This window comes from Hyperolius riggenbachi, chromosome 9 (genome assembly GCF_040937935.1).
Source record: "Hyperolius riggenbachi isolate aHypRig1 chromosome 9, aHypRig1.pri, whole genome shotgun sequence".
NCBI classification, from domain to species: Eukaryota; Metazoa; Chordata; class Amphibia; order Anura; family Hyperoliidae; genus Hyperolius; species Hyperolius riggenbachi.
This window is the reverse complement of record NC_090654.1, coordinates 252,775,099-252,799,844: the sequence shown is the minus strand read 5'-3', so window position 1 is coordinate 252,799,844 and position 24,746 is coordinate 252,775,099. Positions and strand designations below refer to the sequence as shown.

Sequence of the window (24,746 nt, the reverse complement as noted above, 5' to 3'; positions counted from 1 at the left end):
ATCTGATCGAAGCATAAAATCGTTCATAAAAATTGTACGTTAACAGGCACCTTTAGCAGGGGACTTGAAAAGACAACTGAAGTGAGAAGATCATGGAAGTTGCAATATTTAATGCCTTTAAAATAATACCAGTTGCCTGGCATCCTGCTGATCTATTTGGCTGCAGTAGGGTCTGAATCACACCAGAAACAAGCATTCAGCTAATCTTGTCAGATCTGACAATGTTAGAAACACCTGATCTGCAGCATGCTTGTTCAAGGTCAATGGCTAAAAGCATTAGAGCCAGAGGATCAGCAGGCTAGCCAGGCAACTGGTATTGTTTAAAAGGAAATAAATATGGCAGCCTCCATATCCCTCTCACTTCAGTTGTTCTTTAAGCAGTACTAGGTAAAGTTAACCTGGCTATAAGACACAGTTTAGTATATTGATATACAATTAGGGAAATCAGGTAATATACGTGCTGAAATGTACATAAATACCATTCATACTGAAATGTACATAAGCACCAGTGATGTATAAAGCGTTCAGAATAATAGTGCCCTTCATTGCGTGTTAAATGACCCACCACATCGCTGTACGCAGTGTAGACATTATCTGCCAGACTCTCCAGTGCCAGCCACTTTACGGGAAGCTTGGACGCGCATCCCTGGCGGTAATAGTCTCCGCTGTAGATTTTCTTCGAGAGACCGAAGTCTGCGACGCACACCGTCATGTCCTCGTGTAACCTGAGAAGAGGAACAGAAGCAGCCATCATGTTGCGTATTGGATATTATCCATTCCTCCCTTTACATGGGCGATGAGACAGAACATTATAAAATATGAATGTTGCTGGTGGCAATATGAGACAGGAGCCTGATGAGATAGCATTTTAAAGGGAACCTGTATTATTTCTATTAATGTTAAATTATTGTTCTATTTCGAACAAGGCATCAGGTTTCTGTGTCCTCCCACATGCAGCAGCACCGCGGTCTCAGGATTAACTCCCCGAATCTCTTAGAGGGCCCTGGCACACCGGAGAGCATTTTGAGGGTAGTTTTAATTGTTGTGCATTGTTTAACTACCTAACGACCACGTCACGCCAACGGGCGTGACCGCGGCGGCAGCCCCAGGACCGCCTAACGCCAATTGGCGTCAAGTCCTGTGGCCGGCTTCTGCAGGAGATCGGTCCGCCCCGCCTTCAGTCTCTGAGCGGCGATCGACTGTTAGACGGCGACACTGCCGTCTATAAACATTGAACAGCGTTGCAATCTGCAGCAGCACTGTACAGGGGACAGCCGAGTGAAACGGCTTTCCCCCTGTGGGACACAGGAGCGATCGGCAGTAATAGGCTGAAGTCTGTCACAGCCAATCGTTGTGATAGGCTGGCCGGAGGAGGGAGGGTTGGGAAAAATTAAAGAAAAATACTCTTATTTATAAAAAAAATAAATATTTGTCAAAAAAATAAATAACATTTGGCGGGCGATCAGACCCCACCAACACAAAGCTCTGTTGGTGGGGAGAAAAAGGAAGGGGGGGGGGAGGAGAATCACTTGTGAGCTGTGTTGAGCGGCCCTGCAGCTTGGTCTTAAAGCTGCAGTGGCCCTTTTAGTAAAACATGGCCTGGTCTTTAGGGGGGTTTAGCACTGTGGTGCTCAAGTGGTTAAAGAGACACTGAAGCGAAAAAAATTAAGTTATAATAAATTGGTTGTGTAGTACGGATAATTACTAGAACATTAGTAGCAAAGAAAATATTCTCATATTTCTATTTTCAGTTATACAGTTTTTTTTAATAACATTGCATCATTCTCTAATATTTGCAGTTTACACACTACTCAGCATTCTAAATGATTTTACAGAGCAGGCTAGTGAACTTTTGACCTGTCCTCTGCAGAAAAAAAAAACAAAAAACAATACAGTGCCAGTCACTTGAGATAATAAGCTTCAGAAGACAGATTGACTTTGAAAGTCGTGGAGCTCAATGGCTCTTTTGCATAGATGACTGCAGTTTCTTAACTCTTCCCGCACTGGAAACAATATTAGACATGTCTCTGCTCCTAATGTGTTATTTCTTAGCTGTACTACATAAAACAAATCATATCATCTTTTTTTCACTTCATTGTCTCTTTAAGGGGAACCCAAGGTGAAATGGATATGGAGGTTGGCATGTTTATTTCCTTTTAAATAATTCACATTGCCTGGCTATCCTGCTGATCCTCTGCCTCTAATATTTTAAGCCATAGACCCGGAATAAGCATGCAGCTCAGATGTCTGGCAAAACTGACAAGATTAACAGCATGCTTGTTCCAGGTGTGTGATTTAGACCCCACTGAAAAGAAAGCTCAGTAGGACTGCCAAGCAACTGGTATTTTTTTAAAAGGAAATAAATATGGCAGCCACCATAAGGCTCACACCTTGGGTTCCTTTTAAAAGGAAATAAATATTTCAGCCTCCATATCCCGCCCACCTCGGATTCCCTTCAACATGTTCTTTCTACATACTATATGGAGGTGGTCGAATTGGCCAATCAAAACTGATTGTGCGTACTAGGCTTAATTCTGTACATTTTTTTGAAATCCATACTACCTGATCTCAGATCTTAAAAGAGGCAATATCGTGCAGGTATTACATACAGTATATAAATTATGCATCAGAAAATGCTGACATATGGTGTGTTGCGGTGCTGTATATCTTAATTTTTCTTAAAATTTGAAGGGATGAATTCCAAACTGAGCACAATTATCAATAACCAGAGAGGCCACTCTCATTTAAAATAGAAATTTTTTTTCATAATGGTCTGTTCACCCTTGATCTAGTGGTGGTTTTAAAAGTGAACCTCCAGACTAAAAATCTACTCAGCAGCACTGAAAAGGCTTGGTGTTTCTTTAACAGTTTCACAGCATCAGAACTTTGTTTTTCTTATAGAAGTCTAATTTTTAGCTGCATTTTTAGCTAAGCTCCACCCCATCAAAGAAAACTGCCCGTGCTTTTTTTCCCTGATGCTGTGCAAAGCATGATGGGATTCCTATGTTGTTATTCATGTTGCCTAGCAACTGGGAGGGGTGATCAGGACAGAGGACAGTTGGAACTGTGTCTCATGCTCCCTGTCACCTCCTTTCAACCAAAAAGATGGCTGCTCTTATGAAATCACAAACCATTGCCTGTTCTTTTAAAACAAGGTGGGTGAGAGATTATATTACCTATTTATTTTAATTAACATAACTAATGTAACTTAATGACAGTATGCTTGTTTAGGCTGAAGTTCCTCTTTAAGTAGGGGGTTGAGGATATGGAACTGTTCCACCCTAACATGTCTTGTCTTAGCTCCACCTGCATGAGGCCAAGAGGAACCTTCATTCAGTCCTGTGAAAATCCTTTCCAGTGGTCGTGGACATGCACCACCTTCTTTCAACTGACCTACTGTATGACTCCCTTATTCTCTTGAGGAACAATCCCTGCAAAATAAACTTTGGCACCCTCTTTAGGGAGACCCACAATATGAGCCTCCAAACTCCAGCTAATCTGGAAGGAACATAAGGAAGAATAAATCATGTCATACAGTATTCTGGAGAAGCCATCAGGACTTTTACCATTTTGGTTTTCTTTCAGAGCACTTTGTGACTCATTTCTGGAAATTTACGTTTCCAAATGTTCTTTTGCATTAACTAAGAGGGTTGACAAATTCGATCTCTTTAACATCTCATTAACCTTATGTTCAACTGGAGCATTCCCTTATATTGCTTTTCAGTTCAGAATGTAATATAGCGACAGAAAGTACTTTTGGAAGGAATTTACTATTCTGTAGGATTACTGTTCTATCTCTGCCTTCAAGGTCTTGATTTGTCGTGTGACCATTTTTTATACAGTCCTCTTGCCAACATTCCATCACATTTGTATCTGTACATTTTGTTCACCAATCTTTGTTTTCAGCTTCATTGGTTGTCGAGCAAATCTTTTAATTTATTCCTGCATAGATTTGACTGCAGAAGGGTAGATTGGGAGAATTCCTTTGTTTGTGGTGGTCTTCTAAAATTGATATCTTTTACCAAATCTCCTCTACAATGGTGTAGAAATAGGGGTTGCAAAGGTTTCGACCGCACCGGGGCCCTTGGACCCTCCCTCAACTGCAGTATTAGCTCTTTATTGGTCCCGTGTTTGTATTGATCACTTATATCAGGGGTTCCCAAACGTTTTGGGTCGAGGGCCAGATCAACGTACTTCAGACTGTTGGGTGGCCGGAGTATACATAAAATGATGTAGAAGTCTTTGCAGGCCAGACAGTGAAGCATACCCAAATGACAGCCTGCAGTGGACAGCAGTGTCACCCGATGTGGAATGTGATTGGAAACCAGCGAATGACTGCTTTCTGGCTGCCATGTGGATGGGTGGTGCCAGCACTGCTATTCTATATGCAGACCACCAATATTTAAAGATGTAGCTGACCGCATCTATAAGTAATACAATTTGTACGTGTGGGGCCGGTAAAAAAGCCTCAGGGGGCCACATTCGGCCCCCGGGCCTTAGTTTGAAGACCACTGACTTATATAGATGCTTTGAATGATAATAATTAACAAGCTGTTCCCCATCCCCTTCTTGCACCTCTGACACTGTGATGTCCTTTGTAGGTTTTGGTGCGCCATATTAATTTTTATGTATAGAGTGCTTGGGGGGAGGGCCATGTAAAACTTGCGCCGGGGCCCATAGCTCATTAGCTATGCCACTGCTCCTCTATTTTCTATTTAGACTCCTGTGCAGTCAGTCTCACCCCTTCCCCCTCACTGTGCTTCTGTGTTTCCTGTGTTGTCCTTATGGTTACATCATGTATCCGTGTTCTCCCCAGACAGTTTTTTTCCAACCGGGTGGCATGAAAAAGTAGCCAGATGGGACGAGATGAGAGAATGCAGGGCCAGCGCTTTTCTACTCAACTCTACTTACAGCAGAGGAGGAATTGAGACGATGACAGCCGGGTGGTCACCAAAACTAGCTGGGTGGAGCGCCCGGCTAGAAGAGCCTGGGGAGAATAAAGTGTATGCCATTTACGCTAAAGTAATCTTTGATAACTTGCCCACCATTCCCTTGCCATCTAAAAAGTTATCTTCTCAGTGTTGGGTATGAGGATAGGAGGTAAAGGAAAAATATAATGTATCAAAATGGGATTATAAAACTAAGTAAGCTGGGATGCAACTATGAATCATGGGGCCCCCAAATAATACTTTGATAGTGGCACCACTATAGTTCACATCCTTTTTTCTGATCTCCTCTTAGGCCTGGTGCACACCAAAATCCGCTAGCAGATCCGCAAAATGCTAACAGATTTTAAACGCTTTTTGTTATTAGGAAAAAAAAGTGGAAACGCTGACACCACCGATGCATGACCCAGGGGAGCAGGAATCATAGGTCTCAATACAAGCAGCAAGGAAGGATGTTCCGCTACACCATGGGAAGGGTATAAAGCGGTCTTCAGTTTATTGTCACATCAGTAGATACACATAAGGCTATTATGCCTGCAGAAACGCTGAAAAAGCCGCTCAGTGTGCAACAGCCCTTAGTGGCTTCCACTCCTGGGGATCCATCTTCCAGTATTGCAACCATCATGATTCCCCCACCCATAAGAAGTGTAGACACAACACCTTATCTGGAGGAATAAGACTACCAAGCTAATAGCCTGCTCAATGGCAATCTATTAAAGTGAACCTAAGTTAAAAATAAGATAAACAATTGCATCTATCCTCCTACTCCTAAAAAATACCTCTCTAGATATCCCATGGTTGTATTTTATAGTTACAGACTACCCAGCAAGCTCATGGTGAACCAGAACTAAGCTGACACATCACTGCATTCCAGCAGTTCTGGAGGTGTGGTTAGCTTACAGCAGGGGTAGGGAACCTATGGCTCGGGAGCCAGATGTGGCTCTTTTGATGGCTACATCTGGCTCCCAGACAAATCAGTAGGGGTTTATTCACTAAGCTACACTGCTCAAGCAGCGCAGCTTAGTGTGGCAGTACAAGTAACATTTTCAAAGTAGGCACGTTACTGCTGTAGCATGCACTACTAACTTACTCGCGCTCCCCCAAAACAAACAGCTGCTCCAATTGTCCCACTTTGGCCCCTGTCAGGTCCAGTGACTTTGTAGAACAAGATCCCCGCACTTTGATTGGCCCAATAGGCTGCCTGTCACTTGACAGGCAGCCTATTGGGCCAAAGTGTGGGGATCTCATCCTACAACGTGAATCAACCCTTAAGTCAGCTAGCTAATTGTACAAGCTGTTAGTCAGTATTTCTCCTGTCTGTCTCTCTGGGAAATTGCTGATTTTGCTGAAACCCAAGAGAAGCTGAAGACGTGTCTGACACATCCGCTGCCCGGAGGATCAACTGTATACACATCACCATGGCAACAGGGACATGAGCCCTACTGTCCAAGTTTGAAACATATTGTATGGCTTTCACAGAATTACATTTTAAAATACGTGGCGTTTATGGCTCTCTCAGACAAAAAGGTTTCTGACCCCTGGCCTACAGGGACAACAAAGGGTGATTTAAAGGAACTCCGAGCACCTCTCATGAGCATGCCTTTAACCTCTTGACGACCAGCTAACGCCGATTGGCGTAAACTGGTCGTCTGCGGGTTACCATGGAAACGGCCACCTTTCCATGTCAGTTTACGGAGGGTGTCTCCGTGAACAGCTGGAGAGCCGCCGATCGCGTCTCGCCGGCAAAATGTAAACACACGGGGAAGAAATCCCCGCTGTTTACATCATACGCCGCTGTTGCGCAGCAGCACCGTAAGGCAGATCGGCGATCCCTGGCCTCTGATTGGCCGGCATATGATAGGCCAAAGCCTATCCTACAATGCGCAGGGCGCAGCTCAGAGGGGAAGGGAGAGGGACAGAGCGCCGAAAACGCTGCGGAGGGGGGCTTTGAAGAGCCCCCGCAAAGCGCAGCAAGCCGGCGGCGATCAGACCCCCCCAGGAGGACATCCCCCTAGTGGGGAAAAAAGGGGGTAAGTCTGATCGCCCTAGCTCTATCCTGATCTGTGCTGCGGGCTGGAGAGCCCACGCAGCACAGATCATACGAAAATCCACTGGTCGTCAAGTGGTTAAGACTACGACCAGCACTGCAAACTATTTAAAGATGCATACCTTTCCGTAGCTTGTGCTCTTCTCTTTCATTTGATGCCTGAGTCACCATTCTACACCAAATAGTTTTCGTTCGATTTCAATTTAAAAATCACGGCTGCCATCTTTCAGGTCACCCCTGTCTTCTCTGTTGGAGAAGTGCATCACTGAATGAAGCAGGAAGAGGAAGTGACACGCAAGGCCATTGCAAGAGGCTCTTCCAGAGGGGTCAGAGCACAACTTTGTTGGTAGTCGTCTGGCTTAAAGGCATGCCCATGAGAGGTGCTCAGAGTCCCTTTAACTGAGAGGGATATGGATGCCAGTTACCAGTTTCTCGTTAGCCCTGCTGATCTGTTTGGCTGCAGTAGTGGCTGAATCACACACCTGTAACAAGCATGCAGCTAATCCAGTCTGACTTCAGTCAGAGCACCTTATCTGCATGCTTGTTCAGGGCTGTGGCTAAAAGTATTAGGGCCCGTTCACACTGCACGCGTTTCCAGCCGCGTTTTGGAAACGCGTGCAGGTGGCCAAAACGCACGACATCAGACATTGCATAGAGTGCAATGTCTGATGTTCACACTGCATGCGTTCCGGACCTGTGCGGTCCGGGGACGCATGCTGCACGCAGATTTTGCAAAAACGCGTGGCTGTCCCATTCACTTTCAGTGATGGGGTCAGCCACGCAACGCACACAAACGCGGATGGCCATGCGTTCGTACGCGTTGCGGTCCGCACGCGTTTCCGCACGCATGGCCATCCGCATTTCTGATCTGAACGGGCCCTTAGAGATACAGGATCAGCAGGAGAGTTAGGCAACTGGTATTATTTTAAAAGGAAAAATCCATATCTTTTTCGGTTTAGGTTACCTTGCGGGAACTTGGGGGAAAAGCAACTAGAGTCTATCTGCTCTATCCTCACAGAGTACAGGATACATTTTGCTGTAGTATGACTGAGGTGGAACATTAGAGATTGAATCAAGGCATCTTATGTTGTAATTGAGAAATCAGAATAGAAATCCAAGCTGTGTAACAGGGGTACCTAAAACAACACTAAGATCAACGCTTTGACACTGTGTAATTAGACTCAAACCATCCCTTTCCTGCAGCGCTAAAGTCAATAACACCAATTGCTGGGAAAATTTGAAAACATCACATGAGTTTCCATTGATTTAAGCAAAAGGCAAAGCTATAAAACTTGTAGCTTGTACATTACTGTCTGATAATTTGTACCACAACTACCATAACACTGATTCTGAATTTCTATCAGTTTCAGGTTCACAATATCTTATTTCTTGTAAAGCAGGAACGTGTTTGTATCTACAATAGTAGTACAGAGGTGCCAACAGGGTAAAAACAATATTTCTTTAAAATGTGACAGAGGCGCCAGGCTACGTAACGGACCGCATTGGTGATCTGCTCCTATTTGTGGGATATACCTGCGTAACGCGTTGCACCTTGTTCGGAGTATGTAAATAAACTGATTTTTGCTTAAAAAACGGCAATTTTTTGTGTCTGTTTTGGAGGGGTAAGTCCACCGCTGCCTTCTTCATTTAATCCATTTTAAAGGGAACCAGAGATGAACGTTTCACACAAAATAAACATATCAGTTGATAGCTTGTAAAGAATAAATGCTCTACCTGATAATTTCGCCGCTCTGGTGTGCCTTTATTAGTGTTTTTTATCCATTATTGCTCCAGGAAAAATCAAATATGGCCGCCAGCTCATATCCCTTCTGCTTCCGGGTTATGAGGTGTTTTGGATGTGCTGTCTAGGCTATATGAGACTATGCTGCTATCTAGGCTATATGAGAAAGGCTGCTGCAGCCTTTCATCTATGTGCTTTCATTTTGGTATGACGTGCAGCTGCCTGTAGGAAGTGTCTCTCATAGGAATGAAAATGCAGTCATCATCATTATCTATGCAGAGAGCACACAGATAATATTGCAGCCACACTTGTCTGTTTCAGAGCTTCTCTCTCAGCAGAAGCAGCCCCTCCCATGTCATCACAGCTCTCAGTATGCAAAGCAGGAAATCTAAGCCAGGAGGGGGAAGGCTTGGGCTTGAAAAGACTCCATAGAAGAGTGACTCCGCTATAATGATTCCAGGTCAAACCTAGACTGAGCCAGTCGGGGATTCTTATCACAGCTGCTAATAGACTAATTAAGCAGATAAGAATGAAACTAAAAGCAGGGTAGGTGTTTACTGTCATGTTCCCACTGATAAATGTAATAAAATACATGAGGGTGCTTCGTCTCTGGTTCTCTTTAAAGAAATATTGTTTTTACCCTGTTGGCACCTCTGGACTGCTATTGCAGTTGTTTCCACCCCTGGTGGAGGGGAATTCTTCCTTTTTCCCGATCTACAGAGAGCGACTTCTTAATCCTGAGTGCGGACATGTCTAATCTCCTCACCTGCCTTTATAGTGGTTACCTGGACGGTAACCCTTGTTTGTGAGTGTAACCTACCTATACTTACCTTCCATACCCAATTTACAGTACATACTACACTATAATGGGCTCTCGGCATCTTCCCTTATATGTGTTTGTATCTAGATGACCCCTGTCCATTACTAATAAGAGATTTATCAACAGAATACCAAGACCAGCAAAGATATGTCGAGCCAGAGCAAGAATGAGAAATCAGTTCTTAACTACTTGCCGACTGCTCCACGCCATTTGGCGTGAACGGTCTTCTATGGGGCTAGCAGGAGATTGTGCACATGCTGCGTGTGCATCTCTTGCTTGGGGGCGGAGCTCCGCTCGGAAGACTGTTAGACGGCGAAACCACCGTCTAATAGAGTAGTACGGCGCTGCGATCTAAGGCAGCACTGTACTGGCGACAGCTGTGTGACGGCTGTCCCCCTGGGTGACACAGAAGCGATCAGCAGTGATAGGCTGAAGCCTATCACAGCCGATCGCAGTGATTGGCTGACTGGGGAAGGGAGGGAAAACATTAAGAGCATTAAGAGTAGTACGGCGCTGCGATCTAAGGCAGCGCTGTACTGGGGACAGCTGTGTGACGGCTGTCCCCCTGGGTGACACAGAAGCGATCAGCAGTGATAGGCTGAAGCCTATCACAGCCGATCGCAGTGATTGGCTGACTGGGGAAGGGAGGGAAAACATTAAGAGCAATATATTTTTTTATTTAAAAATATTAATACAAATATTTACATAAAAAAATAAACATAGGTGGAGCGATCAGACCCCACCAACAGAGAGCTCTGTTGGTGGGGGGAAAATCACTTGTGGGCTGTGTTGTGCGGCCCTGCAGCTTTCCCTTAAAGCTGCAGTGGCCCAATTAAGTAAAAATGGCCTTGTCACGGGGGGGGGGGGGGCTCAAGTGGTTAAAGGTTGAAATGGTGCAAAACGACGCAGGGAAATTTGACAGTAATTTGGGTGTCATCAAAAGATGGATCCCAAATTAATGTAATAAGAGCCTAATTCGTCAGCCAGCAATAGCTGGCAGCCAAATTACGTCTTACCCACGGAGTCCATGGCGGCCTGGAGAGGGAATAGTAATTAATGCCGCCAGGTCTTTTGCAGGAGCAGGGTGCACCAGCTCTCAACTGTACCCTGCGTGCAAATTTCCTGGCGATGTTTTTGCATGTATGCCTTAAATCAGAATGAAACCCAGCAATTCTTCTTTGCTATTAAACATTATTAACAGCATAGTATATACTACCAGTATTTTTTTTTTTTACTAGAACAGCATTCAAAGGGTTAAACACAGGACAGAAAAGCTTAATGTCGGGAAAGCTGGAGGAATCACAACTAGAGATAATGCTATCTTGTAGTTTAAAAGTCAGAAATGTAAACAAACACTTCTCTGACACTGCAGAGTCTCCTGAACAAAGAGACACTCAGAAAGCATTTCTGCTTATATTTCAACATGAAAAAACAGTTATAAATAAAATGCAAAGTCAGCTCTCAAAGCAAAAAAGTGTACTTTGGAAACTTGTAATTTCGAAATGAATAATACTTATGCACAAATGCAAATATGATAACCGTATGGTATATAAAAAGTAGGAAAACATGTTTTTATTGAATATTATGTCAGGGTTTTATACCGCTTAAAAGGGAGCCCGTGGTGAGAGATGTACGGAGGCTGCCATATTTATTTCCTTTTATACAATACCAGTTACCTGACTGTCCTGTTGATCTTTCATGCATCAGTCATGTCTAAATCAAACACCTGAAACAAGCATTTGGTTAATCTAGTCAGGCTTCAGTCAGAGCACCTGATCTACATGCTTGTTCAGCAACTATGGCTAAAAGTATAAGAGACACAGGATCAGGACAGCCAGGCAATCTGCATTGAATAAATATATGTCAGCCTCCATTTCCATCTCACCTCGGGTTCCCTTTAAGCCAGTCTCAGTGTGTGTAGTATTTATAGGAGTTGGAATATCATGTAGTGACTGGGCGAAAGGGCCGGTATCGCTGAAAATGTCTCTCATCATCAATCAGCTTAATACAACTTTTCCACAGTTTAAAATGCAATGCAGATGGGGTTTGGCATCCAACTACAGTACCAATGCCCTACATGGCTGGGAATCTGATACATTTGGAAACCTCCAGCAAGCAGTTGCTGAGAGAGGAGTAGGCGCACCCCTTTAATGTGACACCCAATGAGTCTCAATGTCCAATGTCAGTGTGAATGCTGTCATTGAACTTCCATGTCTGTTTTTTTCATCGGTGTTCAGCAAATAACAAGTAATTATGACAGGGAAACGCTGTTACAGTTGTCAGATGATAGACTTCTGAAGCACAACTACTCAGCACTCTGCTTTTCCACCACACTGCTAACTATCAAATCACACAGGACTTAAAGGGAACTAAGCACCCTTTCTTTCACTGGAATCTCTCCTGGCATAGAAGCTGCCATGTTCCCCCCTCCCCTTCTCACAGTCCCTATTTACAGAAGTCAGAGATGCTATCTTGACACATTCACTCTTGATAATCTCTTTGAAGAACCTGTCTTAATTACCCACCCCCTCTGTTGATGAAAATGTATTGTTTACTTCTTGGCAATGACTACAATAAAACAATTAGCTTACTGAAATCTCTGAGGCCGGGGACGGACGGGCAGGCCTTCTAAAGTAGGCCAATAAAACTACTTTGAATGTAAAATAAAAGGTAAAGTAGAAGTTTATTTTAATAATGAGACATATTGTTGGCATGCATTTTTCATGCGCTACTGAGATGCAAAGGGTGCTAAAAATGGTGCCCAGTTCACTTTAAGTCAGTACCCTCATTGACCAGACAGCAGGATGGGGGAAAGGGAACATAGCAGTGTGTCTTATTGCAACTGAACATAGCCTCTGCATGTACCAAAATCACTGTCCAGGAGTGGCAGCGATTAGGTAAGGCTCCTGTCAGTGTGTCATTCTCTGCTCCTGTCAGTGTGGTCAGCTGCTGTTTCTGGTCAGTCAGGTCTCTGCCAGTCTGTGATAAGTCACGATATACTGTATGGCGAAGTTCCATTAGTGAAATCAGATTATTAATAATGGAAGCCAAACAGCCAGTGAGGTTGGAGTATAGCTGGTCATTCTGCAAGAGCAGGCTGCAGTGTGGGGGTCAGCCAGAGTGCGTTTCACAGAGTTCAGTGATAAAGCTATGGTACCTTTACTCTTCCATGCCCAGTGGCGTAGCAGTAGGGGGTGCAGAGGTTGCGACTGCATCGGGGCCCTCCTTCATCAATCTTATTAGCTTTTTATTAGTGCAATGCTGATAATGAACGCCTCTATATGTGCATTTAATAGTGTAATCCTTTTCAAGCTATTTTCTTATTCTGATTAGGTGGCTGGATAGTGTAATGGTTAAGGGCTCTACCTGGGTTCGAATCTCGGCTCTGCCTGTTCAGTAGGCCAGCACCTATTCAGTAGGAGACCTTCGGCAAGTCTCCCTAACACTGCTACTGCCTATAGAGTGCGTCCTAGTGGCTGCAGCTCTGGCGCTTTGAGTCCGCCAGGAGAAAAGCGCGATATAAATGTTCTGTTTGTTTGTTTGTTTGTTTGATTACACCTCTCTGACACAACAGATGTCCTTGGTAGGTTTTGGGGATCCATATCAATAGTGTTCTAGGGGCCCTATGCAACACTCGCACTCGGGTCCCAAGCTCCTTCGCTATGCACTGTCCATGCTCATATCGTACCCCTGCCCCCAACAACAAGAATCTGTAGTGGTCACGGTTATTCTAAGTCACCTTGTAGTGAGGGGGATATAAAAGCTGCCATATTTCTTTCCTTTTCAACGTGGCTTATTCCCTAGCTATCCTGCCGATCCAGACAAAATATACAGACTAGGGATATTATTTCAGTCAGCGTTCCTTATCAACTGTTTGTGACTTCCTCATCCAAGAACACTCACACCCCATGAGGAATAACACCCACTGACTTAGCTAGACTATGACTACAGTAGTCGGTGGCACAGTTTGCGTAGCCGGTGGGGTAAGGACGGAAACAGGCACTCAGCCGCCTATTGTCGCTTAGCAACTTGAGCACCAGAGATTTATACCCCCTAGTGTTCAGGCCATTTTTTTTTTACAATTCGGCACTTCACAACTTTAACGGTTTATTGCTCTTTCATACATACAGTACAGCTTAGCACCCAAATAAATGTTACCTCCTTTTCTTCTCACAAATAGAGCTTTCTTTTGGAGGTATTTGATTGCTGCTCCTATTTATAGTTTTTCATATTAATAAATACACATACAGATAAGTTAATTGGCTTCCCCCTAAATTGGCACTAGACTACGATACATACACTACACTATCCATACACAGCCATAGCCTATGGTAGGGATTAGATTGTGAGCCCCTCCGAGGGACAGTTAAGTGACAAGACAATTCTCTGTGCAGCGCTGTGTAAGATGTCAGCACTATATAAACAATCATAAAATACTTAAAAAACAGCCTGCCAGCTCCGATCGCTGTCTGGCAGGCTGATGGCTGGGACCCGCTGTGTTTACTGATTGGCGCTCACGTTCATGCGAGCTCCAGTCAAATCTCACTGCTCGCGAGATCACGCCATATGTCATCCCTGGGACCTGTAACAAAGAAATGATTTTTATTTAAAGGGGCACTATGGCAAAAAATTGTAAAATATGTGCAAACATAGACAAATAAGTACATTTTTTCCAGAGTAAAATGAGCCATAAATTACTTTTCTCCTATGTTGCTGTCACTTACAGTAGGTACACTGGCGTAACAATAGGGCCTGCAGCCCCTGCCCCCGTGGGAGGCCTCGGGGCCGTTTTGGGGGGCTGGAGGGGTCGCAGCATGAGGGGAAAGCCATGCTGCACATCGGCGGGGAGGGGGGACGGTCCCCCCCTCCCTCACCTCGGGCTCTCTCCTCAGCGCTCCCCTCCAGCATCAATAAGTCTGTGTATGCAGGTGGCGGGCAAACAGGAAGTCGCATCAGACACTAGAGGGAGAAGCGTCCACGCTGGAGCGCACAGAAGGTATGTGGATCTGCCACTGCCCGCTGCCTGCATACACAGACGTATTGATGCTGGAGGGGAGGGGGCGCTCAGAATTTCTGCAGGGGGCCCGGTGGGACCTAGTTACGCCCCTGAGTAGGTAGTAGAAATCTGACAGGAGCGACAGGTTTTGGACTAGCCCATCTCTTCATGGGGGATTCTCACCAAGGCTTTTATTCTTTATAAAGATATTCCCTAAAAAGGATTTATACAAAGATGCTGGCTAGCCTCCCTGCTCGCTACACAGTTTTTTTGGCAGTTGAACAGAGCAACTACCATTCACTAAGTGCTTTTGAAAATAAATAAATCCCTGATAGTCCCCTCATAAAGAGATGGACTAGTGCTTTTGAAAATAAATAAATCCCTGATAGTCCCCCCCATAAAGAGATGGACTAGTCCAAAACCTGTTGCTTCTGTCAGCTTTCTACTACCTACTGTAAGTGGAAGCAACATAGGAGAAAAGTAACGTATGGCTCATTTTACTCTGGAAAAAAACATACTTTTTATTTGTTTATGTTTGCACATATTTTAAATTGTACAATTATTTGCCGTAGTGCCCCTTTAAAGGTTATTGTGCTGTTGTGTATCTTTTCGTGCAGAGAGGACGTTCTGAGTTCACGTCCACATTAAAGAACTGGCATGCTGCACCATTATGAGACTGCAAGGGACACCAGTACACATGCTAGATTCTCCGCCTATATGGTCTATATAGAGAACAGGCTAGCATGTGTATGAGGACCTAGCCAACAAAACTGCCATTCTATATCCAATCACAGTATAGAAAGTTTTCAAAAACATCTCTGATTACTGTTTGTCCACAATACTAAAGTGGACATTTGCTAGGCAACAATATATGAGTTAGTACTAATATATACAGTATAAACTATTTCAAAAAGTAAGGCAAGGCAACAGCCTTTTTATGGCAGTGTTGCAGTTTAGCATGGGAAGAAAAAGGTTTCCAGACAGCATGTTAAAAATAGCTATAGCTAACAGATGAAAGTTGTCAAGAGAAAAACCTTCTTAAAATTTGGACTAGTTTATCACTTGAGCTGCTTAGTCATACAGAGGATGTCACTCTGCCAATCACAATTACAATTATGGAGCTAAATGAAACGCTGTGACGTCACAATGTAGCAAATTATTCAGGCTACCCACGTTTACATTTATTATCCTGGCTTCAGCATCAGAAACACTTCTTATATCTATATATTGCTGTATATTGGTATGTAACCCCACCCTTCCAATGATGTTTAGGCTATGGTTTTTATTATGCACAATTTTCCTCCCAGAGCATTCTGGGAGACCAGGTGTTATTTCTGCTGGCTCTGGAACACAGAGTAAGTAAACATTCTGCAGTGATGCACCAGCCAGCAATAAAGCCATCACCACCTGTGATACATTTCAGAATGCACAGTAACTTGGTGGGGGGAGGGACTAAATAACAATGAATATTATAAAAAAATAAGTTATCTTATTCATTATGTTATATTAAGTTAAGTTCCTCTTCAACCTCCCTGGTGTTCAATTTCTGTGGAATTGCTGTGCAAAAAAAGTGGTTCAATTAATTTTGATGAATTTTTGCCTATAATTTACAAAAATGAGTCAAGCAAGGGCCTAGTGTACGTTCTGAATATAATAAAAGGCAGTGGCATAGCTAAGGAGCTGTGGTCCCCAAAGCAAGTTTTACAATGGGGCCCCCCAAACACTCTATACATAAATGATACGGCGCACCAAAACCTGCCAATGGCAACTACAGTGTCAGAGGTGCAGGAAGGGGATGGGGAATAGCTTGTTAATGATTAACACTATTCAAAGTATCAATACAAATGATTATTATGAGCACAGGACCAATAGAGAGCTAATACTGTAGTTGAGGGAGGGCCCTTCGGGGGCCCCTCTGGCCCAAGGGCCCCGATGCGGTTGCAACCACTGCAACCCTTATTGCTACGCCCCTGATAAAAGGTTCAAACACAAAATCATGTCAAAAAATAAATGTTATTTAATTTTCCCTCTCTGCCAGGCCACAATTTTCCCACTCTTCAGCTTTTTGGCAGAAAACATGCAACTTTTTGCATGGGTTTTTTCACATTGAAATTTGCCTTTGTGTGCAAATTTTTGCATCCAGGTTTCCGGAACATGTGAAAATGTGCAAACGAACATGAATTTTAATGCAAAAAAAAAAGCAGGCAAAAAAACCACAACCCTGCCTTAGGCCCCATTCACACTAGAAGCGCTTTTCTGGGCTTTTTGCCATGGATTAGCTTTTTTTTTTTAAATCGCTCACATTCACTTTCATTAAAATCGCGGAAAGATCACTGCGATTTTCGTGTACCTGATCGCAGCGATTTTGATGAAATTTTTACCACGATTTTGATGAAAGTGAATGGAAGTGTTTTTAAAAAACGCTAATCAATTGCAAAATGCTCCGAAAAGCGCTTCTAGTATGAATGGGCCCCTTAGGATGCTGGAGGAGCCTGACTCATCCATACTGTCTTCAGCTATTTTCCCCTGGACTAGTCAGACTTGTCTGTACCGCCAGCTTGCTTTCAAGAGTATACTAACTGCACAAGACAATGTTACTGCAAATAAGTTGTTAGGGCTGGGGCCCACTAGCGGCGCATTAGCGGGCAATAGTGGAGGCCCACTAGCAGTAAACGCTGGCGATAGGAAAATTGTTGCAACAGGGTTGATTCCACAGCAGTGTTGCGATCGTAAAGCAATTCCAAAAGCGCTGCCTGCAGCATTTTAGCCATGATCCTGGAGCGATTGTACAGCGGTGTGAATATTATGTCTACACTTGTTTTATGACCATTAGAAGATGAACCTCCAGGCTGTGAGTGTCACCAGCAGTAGGCAAGGGAAAGAGTGTGAGGATTGGAGACCCCATAACTTGTAGTTACGCCACAAGGCAATTAGGGGCACATTGCGCTGAAAATCGGGGTACTGAACTCAAGCCTGTGTCTGTTATCTGCTGGACTAATGGTGCTACATATTTTTCATAGCAGCTCAGCTTGTGTAACTGAATTATGTAAGGAGACCAGAAGAATAAAAGCCATCTTAATGGTCAGAAATCTGCTGAAAAGAAATCTAGGCAGTCAAGCAATCACATCTTTGTACTTCTATTTTCCTCTCCTTTTTTCCAGATTCATTCCTGCCAGCTGTTGATGAAAGAGCAGTCAATAATCAAATGACAGTCTTTGCAGGCTTTCCTCACAGCCAGACTGTTTCTTTGCCTCCCACAACCTCTGTGTCACAGTGATCAGAAACATGTTTACACAAGCATTCTTCAAGTTTCCTGACAAGCACACATGACAAACAGCTGCATGCTTTTACACAGGAATGCTGGGAACCTGGGCACAGAGTTCTAGCTGAGCAAGGGGAAGAATGTTCTAAGTCAGTGCTGTGCAACTTGTGGGCAGTGGCCAACTAGAGCTCTTGCTGTGGCCCGTCTACTGGCGGTGTCACTCCCCTTCCTCTCACTAGTTCTGGCAGGCCCACCTCTTTCTCTCCATTCTGCTCCGCCCCCAACAGGACGTTGCTTTTTTCACCACACCAATTCCGCTGCATGGCTCTGTGGTCCGCTTGGCTCCGCCTCTGCTCACAGGCTCTGCTCCCAGATAGGATTGCTTGCCTCTCTGTGTTTTTTTTTTTTACCAGGCCCACTATTGTTTTTCCACGCTCTGCTCTGCTCCATCCAAACTAAGACTCCTGGGAGCTTAGCCCTCTTCGTCCATGAAGTTGGACCGCTGTGGTCTAAGTAACTCCACCCAGGAGGCAGAAGTTGGGATTAGCAAAACATAGCTTCTCAGCTTTTTTTTTTTTCTACCCTCCATTAAAAGAGGCACTGTACCTGGCAAGGTGAAGGTAGAGAGCTCTAAAGAAGGACTCCACAGCTGAGTAATAACCTGACCCCAGGACCAGTTCTAGACCTTCAGCTACCTGAAGGCCACCCCCCTCCTCCGGAAATGCTGAATATATATATATATATATATATATATATATATATATATATATATATATATATATATATATATATATATATATATATATATGTATATATATATATATATATATATATATATATATAGTGGGTTGCAAAAGTATTTGGCCCCCTTGAAGTTTTCCACATTTTGTCACATTACTGCCACAAACATGAATCAATTTTATTGGAATTCCACGTGAAAGACCAATACACAGTGGTGTACATGTGAGAAGTGGATCGAAAATCATACATTATTCCAAATTTTTTTTACAAATAAATAACTGCAAAGTGGGGTGTGCGTAATTATTCGGCCCCCCGAGTCAATACTTTGTAGAACCACCTTTTGCTGCAATTACAGCTGCCAGTCTTTTAGGGTATGTCTCTACCAGCTTTGCACATCTAGTGACTGAAATCCTTGCCCATTCTTCTTTGCAAAAAAGCTCCAGCTCAGTCAGATTAGATGGACAGCGTTTGTGAACAGCAGTTTTCAGATCTTGCCACAGATTCTCGATTGGATTTAGATCTGGACTTTGACTGGGCCATTCTAACATATAGACATGTTTTGTTTTAAACCATTCCATTGTTGCCCTGGCTTTATGTTTAGGGTCATTGTCCTGCTGGAAGGTGAACATCCGCCCCAGTCTCAAGTCTTTTGCAGTCTCCAAGAGGTTTTCTTCCAAGTTTGCCCTGTATTTGGCTCCATCCATCTTCCCATTCACTCTGACCAGCTTCCCTGTCCCTGCTGAAGAGATGCACCCCCCGAGAATGATGCTGCCACCACCATATTCGACAGTGGGGATGGTGTATTCAGAGTGATGTGCAGTGTTAGTTTTCTGCCACACACAGCGTTTTGCATTTTGGCCAAAAAGTTCCATTTTGGTCTCATCAGACCAGAGCACCTTCTTCCACATGGTTGCTGTGTCCCCCACATGGCTTGTGGCAAACTGCAAATGGGACTTCTTATGCTTTCTGGTAACAATGCCTTTCTTCTTGCCACTCTTCCATAAAAGCCAACTTTGTACAGTGCATGACTAATAGTTGTCCTATGGACAGAGTCTCCCACCTGAGCTGTAGATCTCTGCAGCTCGTCCAGAGTCACCATGGGCCTCTTGACTGCATTTCTGATCAGCGCTCTCCTTGTTCGGCCTGTTAGTTTAGGTGGATGGCCTTGTCTTGGTAGGTTTACAGTTGTGCCATACTCCTTACATTTCTGAATGATCGCTTGAACAGTGCTCCATGGGATGTTCAAGGCTTTGGAAATCTTTTTGTAGCCTAAGCCTGCTTTACATTTCTCAATAAGGTAACAGTAAAAAAGGGCGCAGGAGGCTAGTGGACAAAATCGGGCGCCGCCATTCACTCCCATAATAAATATCGTTTACTGGGTGCCGAACGGGAAAAAAGGGCGCCCGAGAATAATAAAGTTTTCCAAGGGCGCCCGAAGATTTTTAATGTTTTATGACTGCTTGTGATGATTTACGTTTCCTATTTCAATAAAACATTATTTTAAATGTTATCCCTTACTGTTTGTAAAACATTATTATTCACAAAATAAAGCGATCAGTACGTAACGTAAATTGTAATATATTTTATCCCTTACTGTTTCTAAAACATTATTCTACACACAATACAGTGATCACTAAGGAGGGTCTTAGGTTTAGGCACCATCAGGGGGGTCTTAGGTTTAGGCACCATCAGGGGAGTCTTAGGTTTAGGCACCATCAGGGGGGTCTTAGGTTTAGGCACCATCATGGGAGTCTTAGCTTTAGGCACCATCAGGAGAGTCTTAGGGTTAGGCACCACCAGGGGAGTCTTAGGGTTAGGCACCACCAGGGGGGTCTTAGGTTTAGGCACCAATATGGGGGTCTAGGGGTTAGGGGTAGGTACAGGGAGGGTTACTTACTATTTTTTTTTAAACGTTATTATACATTTCACTTTTTAAACGGAAGATTAACGTTTTCACATTTGCCGATTTCATGAACATTATTTAATGATTTATAACTTTATAAAAACGAATATTTAAACGAAATATAGTACATTATATTTTTAAACGATATCCATGTTTATCGTTTAAAACCCTGCGCCCTTTTTTCCCAGCGCCCCTTTTTAACGTACGCTCTCAATAACTTGATCCCTGACCTCTCTTGTGTGTTCTTTGGACTTCACGGTGTTGTTGCTCCCAATATTATCTTAGACAACCCCTGAGGCCCTCACAGAGCAGCTGTATTTGTACTGACATTAGATTACACACAGGTGCACTGTATTTAGTCATTAGCACTCATCAGGCAATGTCTATAGGCAATTGACTGCACTCAGATCAAAGGGGGCCGAATAATTATGCACACACCACTTTGCAGTTATTTATTTGTAAAAAATGTTTGGAATCATATATGATTTTTGTTCCACTTCTCATGTGTACACCACTTTGTGTTTGTCTTTCATGTGGAATTCCAATAAAATTGATTCATGTTTGTGGCAGTAATATGACAAAATGTGGAAAACTTCAAGGGGGCCGAACACTTTTGCAACTATGTGTGTGTGTGTGTGTGTGTGTACACACACATATATATATATATATATGTATATGTGAATATATATATATATATATATATATATATATATATATATATATATATATATATATATATATATATATATATATACATACATACACATACGTGTGTATATATATATATATATATATATATATATATATATATATATATATATATATATATATATATATATATATATATATATATATATATATATATATATATATATACACATACGTATATATATATATATATTTCCCTGGTGCTTCCATGGCAGCATACTATGGGTTGTGGCCCCGCCCCTGAACCCTATTGGACACCATAACTATAAATTTGTTGAGAGTATCACCCACCAGTATTCTTTTTTCTTTGTCCTCCCCTTTGGACACTATTGCTATTTTCTTTCCTTCTCTTCCTTTCTTTTTCAGTCCCCTTTCTACCCCAGGGTTTATCCCTTTCCCTGGGAAGTCTCTGCATGAGTACTAAATGTATCTTACACAGAGAGCCCGGTCTTCTGGTCCCGGAGATATACATGTGTGCTAAATGCATACGAATGAGCAATGCCTGCATCAGTATCCTGTGCTAAATGCATACAGGTGAGCAATGCCTGCATCAGTATCCTGTGCTAAATGCATACAGGTGAGCAATGGCTGTATTACTTTCATGTGCTAGATGCATAGAAATGAACGCTGGCTGCATAACCTTCATATGCTAGATGCATACTAATGAGCTTTGGCTGTATTACCTTTATGTGCTACTTGCATACTAATGAACTTTGGCTGCATTATCTTCATGTGCGACATGCATACTAATGAACTATGGCTGCAGTACTTGCATGTACTAAATGCATACAAATGAACTATGGCTGCATTACTTTCATGTGCAAGATGCATACAAATTAACTATGGCTGCATTACTTTCATGTGCAAGATGCATACAATTGAACTATGGCTGCATTACTTTCATGTGCAAGATGCATACAAATGAACTATGGCTGCATACATAGAAATGAACACGGGATGCATTACCTTCATGTACTAGAAGCATACAGGTGAGCAATGGCTGTATTACTTTCATGTGCTAGATGCATAGAAATGAACACGGGATGCATTACCTCATGTGCTAGAAGCATACAGGTGAGCAATGGTTGTATTACTTTCATGTGCTAGATGCATAGTAATGAACACGGGATGCATTACCTTCATGTGCTAGAAGCATACAGGTGAGCAATGGCTGTATTACTTTCATGTGCTAGATGCATAGACTTGAACGCTGGCTGCTTTACCTTCATATGCTAGATGCATACTAATGAGCTTTGGCTGTATTACCTTTATGTGCTACATGCATACAAATTAACTATGGCTGCATTACTTTCATGTGCTACATGCATACAAATTAACTATGGCTGCATTACTTTCATGTGCAAGATGCATACAAATGAACTATGACTGCATTACTTTCATGTGCAAGATGCATACAGATGAACTATGGCATACAGATGATTATGGCTGCATTACTTTCACGTGCAAGATGCATACTGATGAACTATGGCTGCATTACTTGAACTATGGCTGCATTAGTTCCTGTGCTAAATGCATACAGGTGTGCAATGGCTGCATTAGTTACCTGCCTGTCTGTCCTTTTTCTTTCCTGCTTTCTATCTGGTTCTATCTCCTTCCATCCTTTCTTCCTCATCTCCTGGCTGAGTAGTCTCATGGTTTTGTAAATGCCAGTTCTCTGCTTTCTGCAGTGGCAGGACAGTGTGGATTGGTGGGGAGTGTTCACGAGCATGCAGGCGTGTATAGCACGCGCGCGCGAGTGTGCACTTCCTTATATAGGCTAATAGCTTTTTCCTCTTTGCCCATACTTGGGTAATGTTGCAACCATCTTGGTTGTGGGCAGCTTGCTTCTGAGCATGCTCACAGCCTCCTGGAGGTTTAAGGAGTATCTAGCCTAATGTTGCTATTTGAAAGTTGCAGGGACACTGCTATTTCTCCTGTGAGAAGTCATTTTCTCCCAAGGGATTAATTTACTCTTCTTAAAAGTATCTTAAAATAATATCTTTAAAAAAAAAAAAAAAAAAAAAAAAAAAAAAAAAAAACTTTCTTACTATTTAACTCTTCCAGCCTATTCCTGTGGAAATCTGGCATGCAGCTCTAAAGACCAGACGGAAGCCCATAGAAAGGGGACTCTCGGGCAATGTTTTAGGAGGGAAAAGAAAAAAAAAAAAAAAAAAAAAAAAAGGAGGGTCATTGGGTGTTGCAAATGCAAAATTGTATTCCATTTCAGCCCCTCTTGACCTAATAACACTGAAGATTGGCGTTCTCAAGAAAGTTCCTGACATCGTTGGCATTCACACTCTTCATGAAGATATTCTGATGACAGAAGTCATTGGGCTTGGTTCGCAGCGGCGCTGACTGTTGGCGCGGTCGGATTGGCGTTGCTCGCGCGTTTTCACGCGCGGGCGCGAATTTTCACGTGGGATCGATTTCGTTTTCGCGTGGGGACGTTGTCGTTTCGCGCGGGGGCGGCCGTGCTGGCGGTTGGCGCTCTTTGGTGAATCAGGCCCATTGTCTGAATAAAGGGCATTCTAGAAGATCTCCTTCCTCAAGATTGATTCGTCATTCTAGATCCAGGTCGACTCGGCATACTCCGCCTCCACTGATCTCCAACCACTCGACAGGAAAATCAGCTTACTGGAAGTGTGGAAAAATGACGATGCCGGATAAGACTTGTGTGAATTGTTGTACTGAAAATTCTAAAGACAAATCTGAAGACTCCTTTTTAGAATGTTACATATTTATGAAGCAAGCAGTAAGAGGGGAAATGCGTTCCCAAGCGCCAGTTGCAGTTCTGTCAACTTCACAGAATGACAGATCTTTCCAAGTCAAATCTATTCAAGAGGTTGTTTCTGAAGCAGAAGGTAATGGTATTTTCCACTAAAGAACCTTTTTACAGTGGAAAGAACCAGAAGATCCTTCCATAGATGTAGGTAAATATTATCCATATCTTACCGAGGTTGGTCTTGCCGTTCCTTTAATGAAATAAATCATAAGGATGATTCTTGAAGAAACGAACAAAGTCAATAATAAACAGGAGGGAAATCTGAAGATATTCCTCAAGATAGAAGACTCAAGTTACAAAGATTTGTACAGATAAATCCGTTCCAGCAAAGATTCAGGAATTTTTGTTCCTATAAACCAGATGAGAATAAAAAAAAAAAAAAAATTGCAAATTTCTCAGTCAGCTCTCTCTAGGGCAATCAAGATTGCTCCAGCTAATCGAAGTCCTTTTGGGCCCTCCATCCATCCACACTTCTGGAGGCGGGTTTCAAGCCATCTCTGACGGTTATCGGTGGAGATTTAAATCACTCTGCAACATATGTTTATGCCTACCCTGAGAGAGAAGTCTGTCGTCTACAATATGCCAATTAATAGTGCAAGATGCAGTACTGGAGGTACCTTGCTCACAGAGAGGCAAAGGGATGTACTCTCCTCTGTTGTTTGGCAAGAAAAAAGGAGTTTGGCAACCTGTCTTAGATCTGGGATATTTTAAACAAGTACACACTGCTTCCAAAATACAGGATTGAATCTCTTCAATCCATTATCCTGACAGTCCAATAAAACTATTTTCTAGTTCCAATA

The 24,746-nt window shown here is 43.0% G+C and overlaps 1 protein-coding gene across 1 annotated transcript in view; it reads right to left on the bottom strand.

Moving 5' to 3' along the window:
- TYRO3 (TYRO3 protein tyrosine kinase) overlaps positions 1 to 24,746 on the bottom strand; it is a 325,717-nt gene that overhangs the window by 17,379 nt on the left and 283,592 nt on the right. Inside the window, exon 18 of the mRNA XM_068254301.1 lies at positions 566 to 725. Within this exon, the coding sequence (XP_068110402.1) occupies positions 566 to 725 (160 nt within the window). The remainder of the gene's footprint in view (positions 1 to 565; positions 726 to 24,746) is intronic.